General features: G+C 50.1%; 1 protein-coding gene and 1 long non-coding RNA gene across 4 annotated transcripts; one reads left to right on the top strand and one right to left on the bottom strand.

Moving 5' to 3' along the window:
• The first annotated feature begins 2,795 nt into the window (after window positions 1-2,795).
• Window positions 2,796-17,023, top strand: Etv3l (ETS variant transcription factor 3 like). 3 transcript variants are annotated; one of them, XM_035451081.1, is made up of 6 exons: window positions 2,796-3,306; window positions 11,037-11,142; window positions 11,233-11,470; window positions 11,660-11,849; window positions 12,258-12,372; window positions 15,992-17,023. In XM_035451081.1, the coding sequence occupies exons 2-6, from the start codon at window positions 11,082-11,084 to the stop codon at window positions 16,450-16,452; spliced, it is 1,065 nt and encodes a 354-aa protein (XP_035306972.1). In that variant the 5' UTR covers window positions 2,796-3,306; window positions 11,037-11,081; the 3' UTR covers window positions 16,453-17,023. The 3 variants fall into 3 exon arrangements, with proteins under 3 accessions (XP_035306972.1, XP_027248830.1, XP_035306973.1); XM_027393029.2 differs by having other exon boundaries at window positions 2,797-3,306; window positions 11,040-11,142; XM_035451082.1 differs by lacking the exon at window positions 2,796-3,306 and adding an exon at window positions 6,699-7,151 and having other exon boundaries at window positions 11,040-11,142.
• Window positions 10,394-16,236, bottom strand: LOC107980149. The gene is made up of 3 exons (XR_003480655.2): window positions 16,117-16,236; window positions 11,787-12,004; window positions 10,394-11,681 (listed from the first exon to the last, which is right to left on the bottom strand). It is a non-coding gene; the product is annotated as an uncharacterized LOC107980149 (long non-coding RNA).
• Window positions 17,024-17,434: the final 411 nt, after the last annotated feature.

Here is a 17,434-nt window from a genome sequence, read left to right as displayed (position 1 = left end):
GGCACGCTGGAAACAAAAACTGACACAGACACCCACACCCACAAATTCAGCCCCAGGCAGAGGGCCACAGAGGAATGCATCCTCGTTTCACCATGGCTACACAGACCTACTGAGGCACACAGTTGAATTCAGACACCCACACTAGAACTAGCTCTGACAAGGAACAGACACAGGAGCACAAAGAGGCTTCCACCTGTGCCCAAGGGGAACCAGTCCACACACTCCAGGTCTGTCCCTGTTCCCACTGGAAAGGCAGGGGCCTGGGCAGGCTCATAGGATCCCCCAGCAGCCCTGCAGGGCCAGAAAAGAGCTGCCTCTGGGAAAGCAGTAGGAGCCTTCCTCTCTCACAGTGGTGGGGGCAAGAAGTGTGAGTGAAATAGGTTTATTACTGGGAGTCTGTTGCCTCAATTGGAATCGATCCCACATGTCACCTTCTATTGCTGCTAATAGGACCTGAAGGGTCTCTACAGTCTCTGGGACACACAGACCTGCAGCACAAGCTCCCCTCACCCTCTTGCCCACTTCCCTGGCCTCACAGACCCGGCTTGCTTCTCTCTTCTGCACCTCCTTTCCTTGGCCATCTCTGGACACCTATGTACATCATTCTTCAAGAGCCCATCTTCCTCTCGGAATCCAGTAAAGCCACGACCTTCCTGCCATTCTTGTCCCGTCTTGGATACAGGACAGAAAGAGGTGGGCTGGGCCCCTCTTTTTCCAGTAGCTAGCCAAAGTGTGCTTGTAAGTGTGTCTGTCTTTTATGATGACTAGGCTGGCCGGGTAAGCCCCCACCCCCCACCCTCCGAAATCCCAAAGGGTCCTCCGAACTTCCTTGCACCAGGCTGGGGAAGGCGGGGTTTGGCCTCTTTCCTGTTCAGTGTGGGCCACCGCTTGTTTTGTTTGGAGGTCTTTGTTTTTCACTATGGTATTGGGATCGAACCCAGGGCTTCTCAAGTGCTAGGCAAACCTCTATCTACCAGACTTATTTTTACTTTTTATTTGAGACAGGATCTCAATAAGTGGTACAGGCTGCCCCTGAACTCACTCTGCAGGTCAAGTTGGCCTTGAAAGTGTGATCTTCCTGCCTCATCTTTCAAAGTGCTAGGATTACAGGCACAAATTACCACACAATATATTTTAAACCACTTTCAAAACCTCAGCTAAGCTGGTGTGATGGTGCACACTTGAAATCTCACCACTCCTTGAATGTGAAGCCAGGAGAATTGCCATGTTCAAAGCCAGCAAGGGCCATCCCCAGCTAGAGTGAGGTCCTGTCTCAAGAACTTTAAAAAAATAAATAAATAAAATTAATTAACTTGTGTATCAGAGCTATGTGTGGAGTTGGGTGTTGAGTGTGGGGTATAAAAGGATTATGGGTACCTCCTGGTATCTTGCTCAGTGACCAGGGCCCTATAGTCCCACAGCTCCACCCACCTTGCTTTTATCTTGTGGAGGAAACAGCTCTAGCCAGCTGAAAAGTTGTCCTTCAAGCCCAGTGCCTGGCTGCTAGCTCTGTTCCTGGACTAGTCTGTGTACAGTAACATGGGCCAGGAAGGCAGGGAAGCTGGAAGTGGACAGCAAGGAGGGCCGTCCTCTTAGGTCTCCCGGGAGATAAGAGGAAGTATGCTGGGGTAGTGACCAAGCAAGACAGGAGAAGAGGTTGAAGCTACATAGAAGCAGCCAGTGCCTCCAGCTCACTCCCTGGCCTGGACCTGGGTCCTGTAAGGAACTTTGCCACAGGGGTTTAGTAGCCTACAGAGGAGCCTTCTGCCTCCTGACCATCAGTGTTCAAGGTGGACAGGAGGTAGGTACTGTGCCCAGTCTTTAAACTCTTGAGTGGGTGATGGTGAGCAAGGGACAGGCCAGCCTCCTTCAATGAGGACACCAGGACACTCCTCTTCCCTTGCCCATCATTGACCCTGTCATTCCTCCTGCATGGCTCTGGCCTAAGGAGCCCCCTCAGGACCCTTCCTCCCTGAAGCCCAAGCTCTTGTCTTTTATCAATCAGCCTCTCTCTCCCCCACCTGTCCATCATGTTAGCTTCGGTTGATTTAACCAGAAAACAAACCTGGAATGTAATTCCATGCCCTCTATTGCGTCTCCCGTCAGCCAGAAGAGGTGGGGTGCTGAGGGGAGGGGGCACGGCCTCCCAGAGTCAGTGAAGACAGAAAAATCATACTGATCCCCACCAGCATCCATCAGCCTTCTCTCCCTGCTTAGGGCTGGAAAGCTGAACAGGTTCCAGGGTGGCTTGTTCCCCAGGTATCCACCTGAAAAGCCTGTTTCTTAGTTATCTTCTCCCCAAGGTGTCTTGGGAATCATAGCCCTTATCTTGTTCTTCATTGAGTCTGATGCCCTTGTAGTCACTGTGTCCTAGTTTGCTTAATCCTTAGTTGGAAGTTCTTCCTGCTGTCTAACTTCAAGCCAAATTAATAAAGTCTAAAAATAAAAAAAAAAAAATCTAGAACCGTAAGAGAATAGACATATTAAGTGCCTTTAAATTTTAGAAAAGGAAGCTGGGTGTTGGTGGCGCATGCCTTTAATCCCAGCACTAGAGAGGCAGAGGCAGGTGGATCTCTGTGAGTTCGAGGCCAACCTGGCCTACAGGTCGAGTTTCACGACAGGCTCCAAAGCCACACAGAGAAATCCTGTCTTGAAAAAAAAAAAATTAGAAAAGGAGCTTGAGTAACTATCACATGGGAGATGGGACTCAGTGGTGGAAGAGCCTAGCCATGTCCCCAGTACTAAAGAGTGAGTAAAAAAAAAATATGCTTAGAAAAGGAATCATCATATCATTTTATTTGAGCCAAAGAAGGAAAGTTAAAGACTGTAACAATCTGGCATTAGTGTGTGAGTGAGAGGGCATCTGGGAAAGGCAGCAGCCGGTGTAAGTCTGGGAGGTCTGGGGGTCAGTTTTCTGCTCTCAACTGTCTCCACAGAAAGCTCTACAAGATAGGGGCTGAAAGAATGAGATGGACAGACGACTGGTAGGACTTCCCAGTGTGTCAGCAACCTTCAGAAGAATTGAATAAGAGGAAATCGCCTTATAGGCCTCTTTAAAGCCGGTTGCCCCGTAGGAAGAAGCCTTACTCTACTGCAGGATGTGTATGAGTGTGCAGGGTGCCGGCGTGGGGCATAGGGCATGCCACTGGTCCTTGAAGGGTTAATGGTACTGCCTGCAAACCACATCGACTCCCCTGGGAGCTTGGAGATCCCTCTCATTTTAAGTAACCCTAAGGCATGATGAGCAAGGGCAAAGAAAGAGCCAGAAGGAGACAGACTGCACACGGAACTGCGGGCTACAAGGCGGTAAGCCACTCTGGCAGGTCTGTGGCGGGGCTCCTCTTTGTGCACCTGGCTATGGAACCAGTTATGGGGCATTTGGGAAGGGGAAGTAAGGAGCCAGGGGCCACAGGAGTGGCCAGGCTCTCCTCTCTACAGAGGAATGGCACAGAGCCTCAGGGCCGAGAGCACCTGGCATCTGGGAGACACTGGTCCAGACAGAGATACTGGTTCAGTGTAGCAGGGGACTTTTCTCTGCAGGTGGGGGCCAGTGGGGTCCAACGTCTGTTCTCTGGGACAGACCAGACTCCTGGATAAATGGTAAGCAAATAACCAAGACCTCAGCCAACTTCTCATCCGGCTATCCATATGGTCCAAAGGTGCCGTGCACCTGAGGCTGGTCGCTGCCGGGGGGCTGGGGCGGGGGTGGTGACTGAGGGTAAAAGAGCGCGGTTGTTGTTGAGGTTCACAGAGGAGCAGACTGAGGCAGATGAGTTGGGGGACATCACTGAGTGGGTAGAGCGTGCCAAGGGCTCCCTCCTGAGTCTCGCTGGGGGAACTGAAGGGATGCATGCCTCTGTTAGGGCAAGAGGACTCTGCCCCCAGGACCCTTCCCAAAGACCTAGGACCAAGAATCCTAGAGTAGGAACCCCTATGGTAGGGAGCACAGAAGCAGCTAGAGAGGCAGACAGGATGCCAGGAGAAAGTCCTTTGGGAAAGTGGGAGGGGGGGAGATATATGGATAGGTGGGGGTCTCTCTGCTTTGCCCAGGGGCAGTGAATGGGGCCCTGTGGGGTTAGACACCACACACAGAGCCAGCTGAGGTGGCTGCAGACCACCATGGTGGAAGGGAAGGGCTCGGGTTTAGCCTGGAGGTCTGAGCTAGATGTGGTAGATATGGACATGGGGGTTGGTGGTTAGGGACTGAGTCAGAAGGGACTGGCCTCAGCTCTGGAGACTGCCTGCCACCTCAGATGTCAGCTGCATCCGCTGCTGCTCTGATTTTCTGACTGGCCCAACACCCTATCTCAGGGCTGTGGTCAATTCGTCCAACTCAACTGCTAGAATCTTCATCTCCTGGTAGCCTTGCTCTGCTGCTGCTTTAGTGCCTGGTTCGGGGAATGTCTTGCTCCTGGTGGGGAGACTAAGGGTAGGGGTCTTCAGGAGGCTCCATAAGGCACAGCTGATAGGACTATGACAAATTAGATCAGCACTGGGGGAGACTGAGTGCTGGGGGCAATTATGGAAAAGATACAGGCTCCAAGAGTCAGGGGTGGAAGAAAACAGAAAAGGGCAAGACACAAAAAGTGACAAGGCCAGCCAGCACGGAACAGGGCCAGGTGGCAATGGGTGAGACTGAGACCCGGGGAGACTAGTCACCCAGGCAGGGAGAAGGGGTAACCCACCAGAGGTAACAGAGAGCTGAGGAGAAAAGCACAGAGAAACAGCCCAACAAGAGGAGGCCACAGGTAGGACAGAAGGCTGGATGGAAGAGATGGAGAAGCAGGTTGAAGACAGCTGAGAAGGTCAGAGGAGGGGTGGGGACCAGGCTGAAGCCTGTGACAGTCACCCTTGTGGCCCATTCCCCTAAGCCCTGGTTTCCCCAGAGCATCTGTTAGGGGTTTTGTTTTGTTGCTGTTTTCCCCAACCTTCAACTGCCCGTTCCTGTCAACCCTGAGTTGTCATAGGGTGTCTGGGTTTGAAGTACAAAGCCTATCAAATCCTGCTGCCCCTAAGGAGGATAGACCAGGTGGGCCACAGGGTGGGTCTGCCACCAGAGGCTAGGTGAAGAACTGAGACCCTGAGGAAGGGGTTGAGGGAATCTTTTCCAGAAGTCGTCATCCCCAAGGGAGTGAGAGGTACCAGGTGTCCTCAGCTAGGGGAGAAGGGAAAGGAGAGTGAGGGGTCAAAGAACCCCCCCTCCAGGGTCCCCACCTGCACACCCAAGGTTGCAGGTCCTCTTACAGTTTAGGTGATATGATCAGCAGAGCCTGCTGTCCCCACCTGCTAAGATCCAGGGGAACCAGAGGTTCCCAATCAGTCTGGGGACTCAGAGGAGGGAAGGAGAAGATATTCTACCCCCAGAGCCTCTGAGCTCTCTGAGGTGTCTCCCACTGGCTGTCACTGTGGCTGTCATTGTGGTCTCATCTCCATCTTGTCCTTCAGGCCCCTGGGTCCTACCATGGACCTCACTGTCCAGGACCCATCTCTCTGCTTGGCTCTTTCAGGCTTATAGTCTGTGTCTCTCTACTCAACAGCAGGCTTCTCTCCTCCTAACTCAATGGAGCACGGAAAAGCCCAGGTTTTGTCCAGTTGATCTGGTCACTTGGTCCCTAGCTACAAAGGTCCCAATGACAGTGTGACTTCCTTTTTATAATTTTTACTGATTTGCTTGTTTTGTTTGAGGCTGGGCATGTCTATGGCACCTTTGCTGACCTAAAACTCTCTTTGTAGCTCTGACTAGCCTTGAACTTGAGGCAAACCACCTGTCTTTGCCTTTCAAGTGCTGTGTTTACAAGTGTGAGCTACCCCATCTGCTGTACATTTCTATATACATGCTCAAATGCTAGTGTGTATGTGTGTTTATGTCTCTGTATGTTTCTGTATGTCTTTGTGTGTGTCTCTACATGTGTGTCTGTGTGTACGTCTGTCTCTAAATGTATATGTCTGTCTGTCTGTGTGTGTGTGTGTGTCTATGTGTAACTGTGTGTATGTGTCTGTGTATATCTGTGTGCATGTATGTCTGTCTGTGTGTATCTGTGCATCTGTGTCTATGTGTATCTGTGTTTATATGTCTGTGTGTAACTGTGTGTATGTGTCTGTGTGTGCCTCTATGTGTGTGTCTCTGTGTATGCATTATGTGTGTATGTGTCTGTGTATATGTGTGTACGTGTCTGTGTGTGTATCTGTTTGTGTGTGTGTTTCTGTGTGTGCCTCTATGTGTGTGTCTATGTGAGTCTCTGTGTGTATGTGTCTCTGTGTATGTCTGTGTGTATGTATCTGTGTATATGTCTGTGTGTGTTTTATGTATGTGTCCATGTATGCCTATATATGTCTCTGTGTATGTATGTGTCTGTGTGTGTTTCTGTGTGTATGTGCCTGTGTGTGTCTCTGTGTATGAGTCTTTGTGTGTCTGTGTGTGTCTATCTGTTTGTATATGTGTGTCTGTGTGTATACCTATGTGTATATGTCTTGTGTGTCTCTATGGGTATGACTGTGTGCATGTGTTCATGTATGCCTTTATGTATCTCTGTGTATGCATTTGTGTGTCTGTCTGTCTATGTGTCTATGTCTGTGTGCATCTCTATGTGTCTCTGTGTGGGTGTGGGTGTCTGCGTGTATGTCCAAGTCTGTATATGTGCATTCATGTCTGCATGTATGTGTATGTTTATGTGTGTCTGTCTATATGTATGTATCTGTGTGAGTTTCTCTATCTATGTGTCTGTCTGTGTGCTCCTATCTTTCTCATGCTTTGCTCACTGGGTGCCTGGCCTCTGCCTTTCTGGAGCTACTGTTGAAATTTTTTCTGGACAAGAGCCCACATCCTGGGCTTGGTTGGACAGTCTCCTTTGAGGCAAGGGCCTCCTGCCAGCCTTGCCTCTCTCCTCCGAGTTTCAGCTCTTCTGCCCTTGTTGACCAATTACAGCTCCGAGCCTGGAGTCAGACAGACCTGTTTCCATCTAGCTCCACCACTTGGCAGGATCTTAAGCAAGTCTCTTAATCTCTTTGAGCCTCTGTTTCCTCAGCTTACAAAATGTAGCCAATACCAACTTCAAGAGGTTATTGTGAGGAATCAGTGAAGTAACTTAACAAGAGCACCTTGTCCTGAACCCGTGGCGGTCCCAGGTCACATCGGCCGAAAGTGTGAAAAGGTGAAGCAGCTTGGGAGGTTTTATTTGGCTCCTCACCGAGCTTAAGCCTTACTCCCTATTGTTTTCATCATTATCTATCCTGCTTTTATTAAATAATGACCTAGAACCTACTTGTGTTGTAATGAGCTCTTATGCTGGCCAAGGGGATCAACATTATTAGTAATCAGAACAATGGTGATGGTAATAATGATTTGCTGCTGTAGCCTTTCCAGAAGCACAGCATGCTTTGAGACCCACGATGATCATTCCAGGCTGGGCTATGGTAGTCTTTGATTTCTGGTTCCCAGTGCTCATCTTGTAAGCTACTGTGCTCATCTTGCCATGGGTGTTGCAGGGCTGCAGGTAAATAGAATGCGGCCAATCTGAGTGTGCAGCTAACGGCACAAGAGAGCCAGAGCCGGCCCAGAGAACAGGTTGGAGGGCACAGAGTGGGATGCCCCCAGCCAGGGAAGTTCCACACCAACGTGTCGATTACAGCGACACAGGGGACCAGCTAGATGGCTCAGCAGATAGGTGCTTGCAGAACAAGCCTGGTGACCTGAGTTAGGTCCTCAAACCCACTTCAAAAATGAACAGACTCCACAGAGTTGTCCTCTGACCTCCACACACATGCCATGCACAGGTACACACGCATGCACACATGTACACATTACACAGGTACACACTAATAAATCGTCAAGGTTTTTGGTTAAAAGTGACACACAAGGAATTACGGTTAAGTGACAAAGACAGTCGACACCCATGGTGGTAGAGCTACTCTTCTCTGGAAAGCCTCCACTGTCAGTCAGCTCAGGGCCTCAGGCAGGAAGGGAAGGATTTTCAGGAGACCGTTGGCGGGACTTCTTAACACTAAGGCTTCCCACACCCAGAACTGGCAAGCTTCTTGTGGACTCATGAGCATGGCACATCTGGGTAGGAAGCTACTGTGTCCAAACCAGGGGATTCAGTCTCCCCCAACCGCATGCCACGCTGGTTGCATGTTTGGGTTTGGGGAGCCATTTGCTTATGTTGTGTTTTGGTTTGTCTTTTGATTCATTTATTGGGGCAGGTCTCATATAGCCCAGATTGGCCTCAAATTTGCTGTGTAGTTGAGGTTGACCTTGAACTCATGTTCCTTCTGCCTCTGCCTTCCAAGTACTGGGATCAGTCATGCCCCACAACTGTTTTGTCTTTTTTCAGGTAGGGGAGGAGTGGTCAGCAGCCTGCCTATCTCCATGGCTGGACTGTGTAAATCTTTTTCTCTTCCTTGCTTGCTTGCTTGCTTGCTTGCTTGCTTGCTTCCTTCCTTCTTCCTTCCTTCCTTCCTTCCTTCCTTTCTCTTCTCATGAAGGTGTGAGGACAAGCAGGGGCTAGGGACCCTGCATGTGCCTAGTTCTAGGACACATACATACCATTAATCCTACATGTCCTCAGCTCTGGATCACTCTTTTCTTTTCTCCTCCTCCTCCTCTTCTTCTTCAGGTCTCACTATATAACTCAGGTTGTCCTAGAACTCTCTATGTAGCCCACACTGGCCTCAACCTGGGATGATCTCCCTGCCTCTGCCTCCTGAGTGCAGGACTTTATAGTCATGTGCACATGTCCAACTAGAATCTTGATCTGAGGTCTTGCTTTCCAGTTTTTCTCCGTCAATGACCTTGGGGAGGCTCTATAGCCCTGCTGGGGCTCAGAGTGGCCTCTAAGACCTACTATGCCAGAGAGGTTCCTGACACTCAGACCACAGTCCGGGGACACATGGCCACAATACCGCATAGCATGTTAGACATGTGCTGTCATAGGTCCCACCGGCCCGTGTGATCAGGATCCTCATTTTGAAATGACTTAAGATGCTTCTCATGCTCACTGAAGTCTAGAAACACTGCCAAAGGCGACATGATTTCAAGTCCTAGGGACACTCCATAGAGACAGTTCTGAGGGTGATTGTCGCCACTCTGGTGGGCCTTGGTCAAGTCACCCTCTCTCTCTTAAGCCTTTTCTGGAATGGTAGGAGGTTGCTACACACTGATGTCTGTGTGCCCTCCAGACCTATTAAGTTCTAGTTGAGAATAATACTTCCTTCATGCTGAACTCACCAGCATGGGAGTCCCTGCCTGGGCCACCTCAAGAGCAGGCTCCTCATCCCGCTCCGTGGCCCTCCCTCCTATCCTTCCTCAGTCCTCTTGCACACTGTTCACATCCCACAAGCCAGCATCTTGCACCATCTTCTCCTCAACCCAGGTTTGCTTCAATGCCTCCTCGCCTCCCTTGGACAAGCCTATCTTACTGAGGATAGTTCTAAAACCTTTCCCTGCTTCCCCCACATGCACCCAGAGAACCCCCTTTCTTACCCATGATTCAGTAAGCACCTACTAGTACAAAGCATGGTGCCAAGATGTAATCCAAATGGCCAGCACTGAACAAGATGGCCAGGGCTCCTGAGCTCCAGGAGGAACATAGCTGTCAAAAAAATTGATACTACTGAGCACTGGCTTGAACAGCAGATATGCTGAAAGGAGAACTATATAGAGATTAGCATCTCAGTGAAGAAAAATGTCACACAGATTCATGAAGATCTTACACTTCTTGCTTCTTGCTCTTGTGCTTACCATTAGCTAGCCTAGCTTCTTTGGGGATAGCCCTGAATCTTTGCGCTCCAGGGGATGTCAGTGATCTAGACTCCCTTTTCCAAGAGGTACTACCCAACAAGAGCATCTGTGATGTGTGGATCAGCCATTCTCAGTACCAGGCTGGCCCCATCCAAGCTGTCTCCAATCTTGGGATAGCCTAGGAAGCTCCCAGGGCAGGGGCTGAGGCTCCCTCCCACCAAGAGGAGAATGGAGTCAAAAAGGCATCCAGAGCCACGGGAGCTTTGGAGCAGCAGCCATGTTGAGAACACAGGAAGGGTGTGACCCAGCAGGGTACAACCCTGGCCCTGGCTAGACACTCGTCTGCCTCCCTGGCGCACAGGCACAAGACTGGAGAAACAAGCCTTGAGTTTCTGATCTCAGCCAGGTAGCCTTTCTTGGCCCCATCTTCTCAAGCCACCTATCTATCTGTCCATTCACTCAAAGCTGTCACTTCCCCTCTCAGGCTCCAGGCTGTAGGAGGGAGACTCTAAAAGTAGGTGCTACCCCTAAACTACCCTGAAAGGAGGTGACAACTTTTGGAGGAAAAAATACAAAATAAAGACTAGATCCTACATAGTTTTGGGGTGACGGAAGTGAAGGAGATAACATTTTTTAAATTCGCAACAAAAGAGACCATTGAAAAGTCATTAATATTCATTTATTCTGCCAGCTATCACTTATTGACAACTGTGCACCAGGCATTTGGGTTTTGGTGAAAACAACACAAAAATCTCTACCCTTTTCAAATGTGAAATTGTTGTAGAGTTACCAGAATTGGGAGAGGGCGGGCAAGTGTGGTGGTGCATGCCAGAAATCCCAACACTAACATGGTAAAGGCGGCAGGATCAGGAGTTCAAGGTCAGCTTCAGCTATGTAGTGTGAGACTCAGCTTGAACTACATGAGAACTTGTCTCAAAACAACCAAAAAATGTTAGCAGTATGTATGTATGTATGTATGTATGTATGTATGTATGTATGTATGCCTGCCACTGCTCCTCTACTCAAAGTAAAGAAAAAAAAATCATTCTTCTCTTCTCAAAAACAAAGTCCTGCTGAGCCTGAAGGCCAGTTTTTCTCTCTGTCTAAATCCTCCATCTTGGGTCAGGATGGAAGAACCTTTTCTCTTTGGGCTCTGACCCCAGCTACCACCTGGGGGTAGCCTCTGAGCCAAGGAGGTCCCCACAGGCTGGACTTCCCATGCACACAAAGAAAGTCAGCTCCTTTTCTGTTCAGGACTCTTTTCTTCCTTCCTTACCTCCATGCTTTCCCTTGCTTTCAGCAGGCCTGAGGTCCACACTGAACCCTTTCTCTCCTACCATACGCTATGCACTGTAACTGCTTCCTGGAAGGCATCCTGACCACCCCTGTCAACTACTGGATCTCAGGTAACACTCCCTGCCTCCTTCCCATGCTCTTGAAGTTGACTTGGGCAGGGCCTGAGGACAACAGGTGACCCTCACGCTCCCCTACCCCAGGTCTGGCCTTCCCCAATTGGGCCTACAAAGCTGAGTCGTCGCCAGGCTCCAGGCAGATCCAGCTGTGGCATTTCATCCTGGCACTGCTGCAGAAGGACGAGTTCCGCCATGTCATCGCCTGGCAGCAGGGAGAGTATGGGGAGTTTGTCATCAAGGATCCAGACGAAGTGGCTCGCCTCTGGGGCCGCAGGAAGTGCAAACCACAGATGAACTATGACAAGCTGAGCCGGGCCCTCAGGTGAGCAGTGGCCAACAGTACAAGAGGCAGAGTTCAAGGAAAAGGCCTGTGGCTCCTGGCACTCTTGGCTGCTTCCCACCGTGGCAGTGCTTGGGAAATGTCCTCGCTATGGGAAGATGGCTGGTGTCCTCCAGTACCTGCTAGTCTGATGGAGGAGACACTGAGTCTCTTCCTTCCTCAATTCTCTAGGTATTACTACAATAAGAAGATCCTGCACAAGACCAAAGGCAAGAGGTTTACCTACAAGTTCAACTTCAGTAAGCTCTCTGTAGCCAACTGTCCTCCATGGAAAGTGTGGGCACCCTCTACCCCTCACCTGCTGTTGGGGTCCACTGCATTGTGTCAGCCAGCCTTGGTGCCTGTGGCTGTTCAGAGTGAGGTAGGCATGAAGGCAGCCCCATCCTCAGAGCTCTGACAGGACCTGTCCTTCTGTCCTGGAAGCCCCAGGCCACTCTCCACCTTAGAGACTCCAGGGTTCTTTTGTCTTCTAGTCTCTGAGCTCTCCAGGATTTAGTCTTTGTGAGCCACACCCACCTGTGAGGAAGGATGATTTCTGTGCTAGGCATCATGTTTTAGCGGCGTGTCAGAGGGAAGGATAGGAGGGTGCAGGGGAGGGTCCAAGGCATCTGAGGCAGCAGGCAACTCACAGCAGCCATTGGCTGCTTAAGAATCATTATGGGAATATTTTGTCATATTAACAACTGGGCGACAGTTCTGCTGTGTCTTAGAAGACAAGACACCAGAGAGAGCCTGTCCCACCCCAGCCTCCTGTCTCCTCCGTCTTTAGCCCCTGCATAGCACGCTGTACACCCACTGGGCCACAGAAACACAGCTGGCTGGAGAGAGGACCTCATGGGAGCCACTGGAAACATCTGGGGAGAAGGGGAACAGCAGCTTCGATGGTGAGTATTGAGGACCAAATTGGTGGGGATCTTAAACAAAGGAGGGGAGCCTCTCAGGTCCCACATGGTCCAGCATATGCCCAAGCAGGCATGAGACAAGAGATCTTCATTCATTCTCTGTTTACTACTCATGGGGCTCAAACATGAAAGATGTTTGAGCTAGAAAAATGGAGTCTGGGATGAAGGAGCCAGGAGGGCACAGAAGAGGGCTCTGGGCTCCCTGGAAGAGGGGAAGGAGGGCAAAAATGCCCTGGCATAGGAGAAGTGGGAGCTGTGAGCATGTGCGGCACACCTGGGAGGGTGCTGCTGTTAGCGTGACATCAAGGAAGGTGGGAAGGCGGAGGAGGCGTGGCAGGCAGATGCCCGCCAACAGCTACTCAAATCCAAAAGGCCTCAGAAGCCATTCAAAGAGGGCCCAGGAAGAAGAGATATGTTTAGATTTTCATCTAATTTACTTGTTTTTGTGGTACAGGCCTTTATATGCTCATGGAGCACTCTACCAACTGAGCCACATCCAGAGTCCTTAGATTTCATTTTATAAATTATAAAAGGTTCCAATCTAAGAATTTCTAGACCTTATGGTACCATACAGAAGCAATATGCATTCTGTGACAGAAAACATAATTAGAATTTTGAAGTTTGACCTTTCTACTGGCTATCAGTAGGAGGTACAGGGAGCTGCCATTCTAGTCATCCACATATCACGACAGTAAACAGCACATTCCTGAACTGACTCATTCTGTAGGTTATATACACCCAGCACACTCTTGACCTATATTATTTTCAACTCACCATGGTTTTATCGGCCTGTAACCCTATCATAAGTCAGTGCGCATCTGTATTCAGGCTGTGTGTGGCTAACCAGGCTGTCATTGGAAGGCTTTTAATTTTGTTTTTGTTATGTGTTGAATTATGTGTAGGGAGTGTGTCTGCATGTGTGTGCACATGCGTGCAGGTGCCCTAAAGAGGCCAGAGGCATTGAGTACCCTGGAGCTAAAATTCTAGGCAGTTGTGTGACATGGGTGCTAGGAACAGACCTCAGGTCCTCTGGAAGAACAGAAACTCTCTTAACCACTGAGCCACCTCTCTAGCCTCTGTTGGGAATGTTGTTATTGTTGTAAGACAATCTAAGAAGACTGTAGTGCCTTGGGATGGAGAAGGAACCTCAGCTGATGAGAGGTAGACAAAGCTCATATTATCCTTTCTTCTCTCATCAGATGTTTCACTGCCTCCTGTTTAATGCCAGGGTCTGAAGTTCAGATGTGAGCAATGCTGCTTTTCTAGGGCACTTAGTCAAGAGGCTGAAAGGCAGTCACCAATGGATACACAATCATAACTGCTACATGACACAAAGGGGACACTGAGGGTACTAGGGACAGCAGGGAAGACTTCCTCCACAAAGTGACTGAGCAGACATCTATATGCAGACACAGGCTCAGCTGAGCTTACAGGAAGAAAGGAGACCAAGAGCTTAAAAGCCTGGGACAGGAAGAGGGACTGGAAGCAAGCTAGTAGTGACACTTCATGATGGAGTGAGGGAGAGGAGGACATTGGTAGATGCTAATGACCCTCCAAGTAACCAGGCCAGGCTGTCTTTGGAAAGATCCAACCCAGGGATCTTCTGCAAAGGCCCATGCCCTCCACTTCAGGCAGTTTTGAGGATTACAACCCAAAGTGTGGACCATGGTGCAGGCCACAGGTGGGGGGTGGGGGGGGCTATCAGTCTGGCATCCTAGAGCTACTCAGCACATGAGGGGCTTCTCTGTTCGTCCACCACACCATTCTCCCAGCACCAGAGTGCTGAAGACACAAAGCTTACCCCTTTGGGAAACTATTAGCCCCAACCTTTGTACATCCCTGCTTTCCTACACACACACACACACACACACACACACACACACACACACACTCACACACACTCACTCACTCTTTCCCCATGTTAGGGCCCAGAAGGGCATGAAGGCATGAAGGTTTTAGGTCAGTGGAGGGCTGGTAACAGTCATGTGCCAAGCTTCTGGACTGGAATCCACTGCCTACCCTACCTCCACACTCACTCAGATCTTGTGCCAAGAGAAGAAGCCGCTGTTAGACAGGGGAGCCCAGGGACACTCAACCAGATTCAGGAATTGGGAAGACTCCAAGATATCTCCTCCACATGCCTACTCAGTTACAATGTGGACAATGCCCTGAATCCAGTAGCTCCTGGGGTCACAACCTGTCTGTGGGACAACAGTCCTTACCTAAGGGCCCAAAGGGAAAGACACTGGCCTACAGAGAGAGAACACTCTGGAAGGAGGAGCCCGCATGTTTTCTCATGGAGAAACATCTGTTTCAATCCCTCATGAATCTGGCTTGAGAAATATTCCTAGCTAACAACTGGCTATATTAAGTAATACCTGATCTGATTTCCCAGTTTTTATTCAGTATATCATACCCATGTGACCCCCATTAGTCTCTTAGTTAAATGATGTGGCCTTGCTTTATAAATAAATAAATAAATAAATAAATAAATAGCATTCCAAGGAAATAGAAAAGCATTGTGTGCAGCTCTGTCTAGCCATTTCTAGGAACTCCAGCCTGGGTAACCCCTGTGGGGGCCTGGCAGGCCAGGAGGGGAAATAAAGTGGATTGGGAGGGAATGAAAGGAGGAGACATTTTAGAGGAGGAGAGCTATGGGACCAGTATCAGACAGAAGGACAAGGCTGTGGACACCACACATGGCCTTAGGCCTCACAGTCATGAACTTCATGGCCCCCCTTCTTACACATAATCTTAGCAGATGTCATTTGATCTTAACTAGGAGAGAGGACTTTATGGATGAGAAGGCAGAGGCCTTCATGTTTAGGTGACAAGGGCTTGGTCCCACAACCAATTCTTTACCCAGCTGAAGTCTGGAGCCTTGGAGCAGGGGTGGCTGGAGTAAAGATGGATTCACCAGGTTAGCGTACACAGGATTCATTTATCTCTCCACACATTTTTACTGAGAGCTTGATTTGTACCGGATTAAGTCTGGACTAGATTTAGGGAAAAATACAGCCAATAACAGTTCCGGCTCCAGCAATGCTAGAGACACCAACATTAAAGAAGTAGACACATACCTAACCATAAGACTTCTAACAGAGCCAAGTGTCCCAGGAAAGGTAGAGAGAAGGACAGAAGCAAGAGCTCCCACAAGGCTGTCAGTCTCAGGAAGTTCCATCTAGGAGAGATATGGCAACCAAACAAGAGCAAAAACAGGGAGGGAGCCCCCTCCAGGTGAAGGGGAGGGAGGAATGGTGGGGGGAGAGGATTCTGAAGCAAGAAGGAAAACTGAAACTGGAGCACCATTGGGAGAGCGCTTTGCTAACAGGCAGGAAGCCCTAGGTTTGTGATGCCAGCAGAACTCGGGAGATGGGGTTAGGTTGAACAGGAGTTCAAGGCCATCTTCAGCTAGTAACAAATCCAAGGCCAGCCTAGCTGTCAGAGGGGAAGGGAGGGGTGGAGAAGGGAGAAGGAGAAGAGAAAGGGAGGGGAGGGGAGAGAAATGCAGAGGGGAGAGCAGCGGGAAGGGGAGGAGAAGGGGAGAAGGCAAAGGAGCATCTGGGGAGGCGTGCTCTCTTGACCCTCCCTCCTTCTCTAGGTTTCGGTTCAGCCCTGGGCCCAGGCTGGCAAGGATCTTGCTGCTGTTTCCTGAACCTCCAAGGTGACCTTCCCAGCGTTGCTTCCTTCACTCCTGCACCCCGCCTCCGCTGTAACTGGACCCACCTCTCAGGGCCCATCTTGCCTCCTTTCTCTTCAGAGCAGCCACTTTCAGGGTCCTCCAAGCCTGGTCCTCGGCTCCCAGGCCCACTGTGTATGCCAGGTGCTTGGCATTTTCCAGGACTCCCCCTGCTGGCCAGGCTGAGACAGGGCACTAGTGAGCGGCTTCAGCGCCGGTTTCTCAGGCCTGAGGAATTGGTGGTAAATCCAGGGCCAAAGGGACACCTGGATTCCAATGAGGGACTCTCCTCAGAGATTCTGGGACTCAGACCTGGGAAAGGAACTTCCATGTTCCACAATCCAGAGAACCTCAGAGCCATGTGGCCTTTGGATCCCTCTTAATTGGAGAGAAAGAGGTCAAGGGGTGGCCCCTCCCCTTTCCTCCAACTCCACTTTTGCACCTCCTCCTAGCCAGACTCACTGGAGAACCTAGAGGATGAAGCTGGATCAAGGTGGGGCAAACGTAGGCTTGAGGAAACTGAGGTGGTGACCCTCCCCTCCAATCAAATTGTTATCGGACTAAGGAGACATTATTAATCTCAAATTTTTTGGAGATAAATGAGATTAAGGGTTTCCGTCACTGAATTGCCCCATGCCTGCCCAGAGGAGGGAATTAAGTCACTAGGCTGGGGCAGACAGAGCTTGTTGGGCTTAAGTCTTAGGATCTCCTTCTTCCTCTGGGCTCATTTCCCCGTTGTGTCTAAGGGTTCCAGGACCCCTGGTACTCTTCACATGTTTCTCTGCCCTCCCTCTGACTGCTCAGCCACTAGGAAACTCTGTCCCAGGAAGGTTCTTGCAGGTGCAGAGTGAGGGAGGAGTTGGTTTTCTCATCTCTGCAGGACACCATTGCTAGCTGTGAATAAAAATGCCCTTGGCAAACTGCCCTCTTGGCCAAGAGCCTTTCTCCAGTGCACCCCAGGCTTGGCTGTGTTCCTTCTATGTTCCCATCATTGGTGGCACTAAATGCAGCCCAGGAGTCCTGCTGGGAAATGCAGAGGAGGGCCTGAGGCTCTGAGTGGGACGGGAATCACCCAGCCAAGCTCCTTTCTTTACCATCACACCTGAGAGAAAGACGAACCAAACAGAGGCCACAGAGCTCCAGGGAAATGAGGAAAGCCAGTCCAAAGACTGAACAGCAGATAGAGCAGGGGTCTTTGTCAAAGACCTGAAGACCCCTGTAGAGGGGCTCTGAGCAAATCTCTAATGGTTAAAGTGGGGAAGGAAGATGATGCCAAGTTCCCTCTGCCTCTGCTTGGGCTCCTAAGGGTGAGCAGCAGAGCAGACTGGACACACCTGGCGGCAGAGTAGAGAGAACACGTAAGAG

The sequence above is a fragment of the Cricetulus griseus genome (genome assembly GCF_003668045.3).
Source record: "Cricetulus griseus strain 17A/GY chromosome 1 unlocalized genomic scaffold, alternate assembly CriGri-PICRH-1.0 chr1_0, whole genome shotgun sequence".
In the NCBI taxonomy this organism is placed as follows: domain Eukaryota; kingdom Metazoa; phylum Chordata; class Mammalia; order Rodentia; family Cricetidae; genus Cricetulus; species Cricetulus griseus.
The sequence above is the reverse complement of the archived record's forward strand: the minus strand, read 5'-3'. Positions and strand labels throughout refer to the sequence as shown.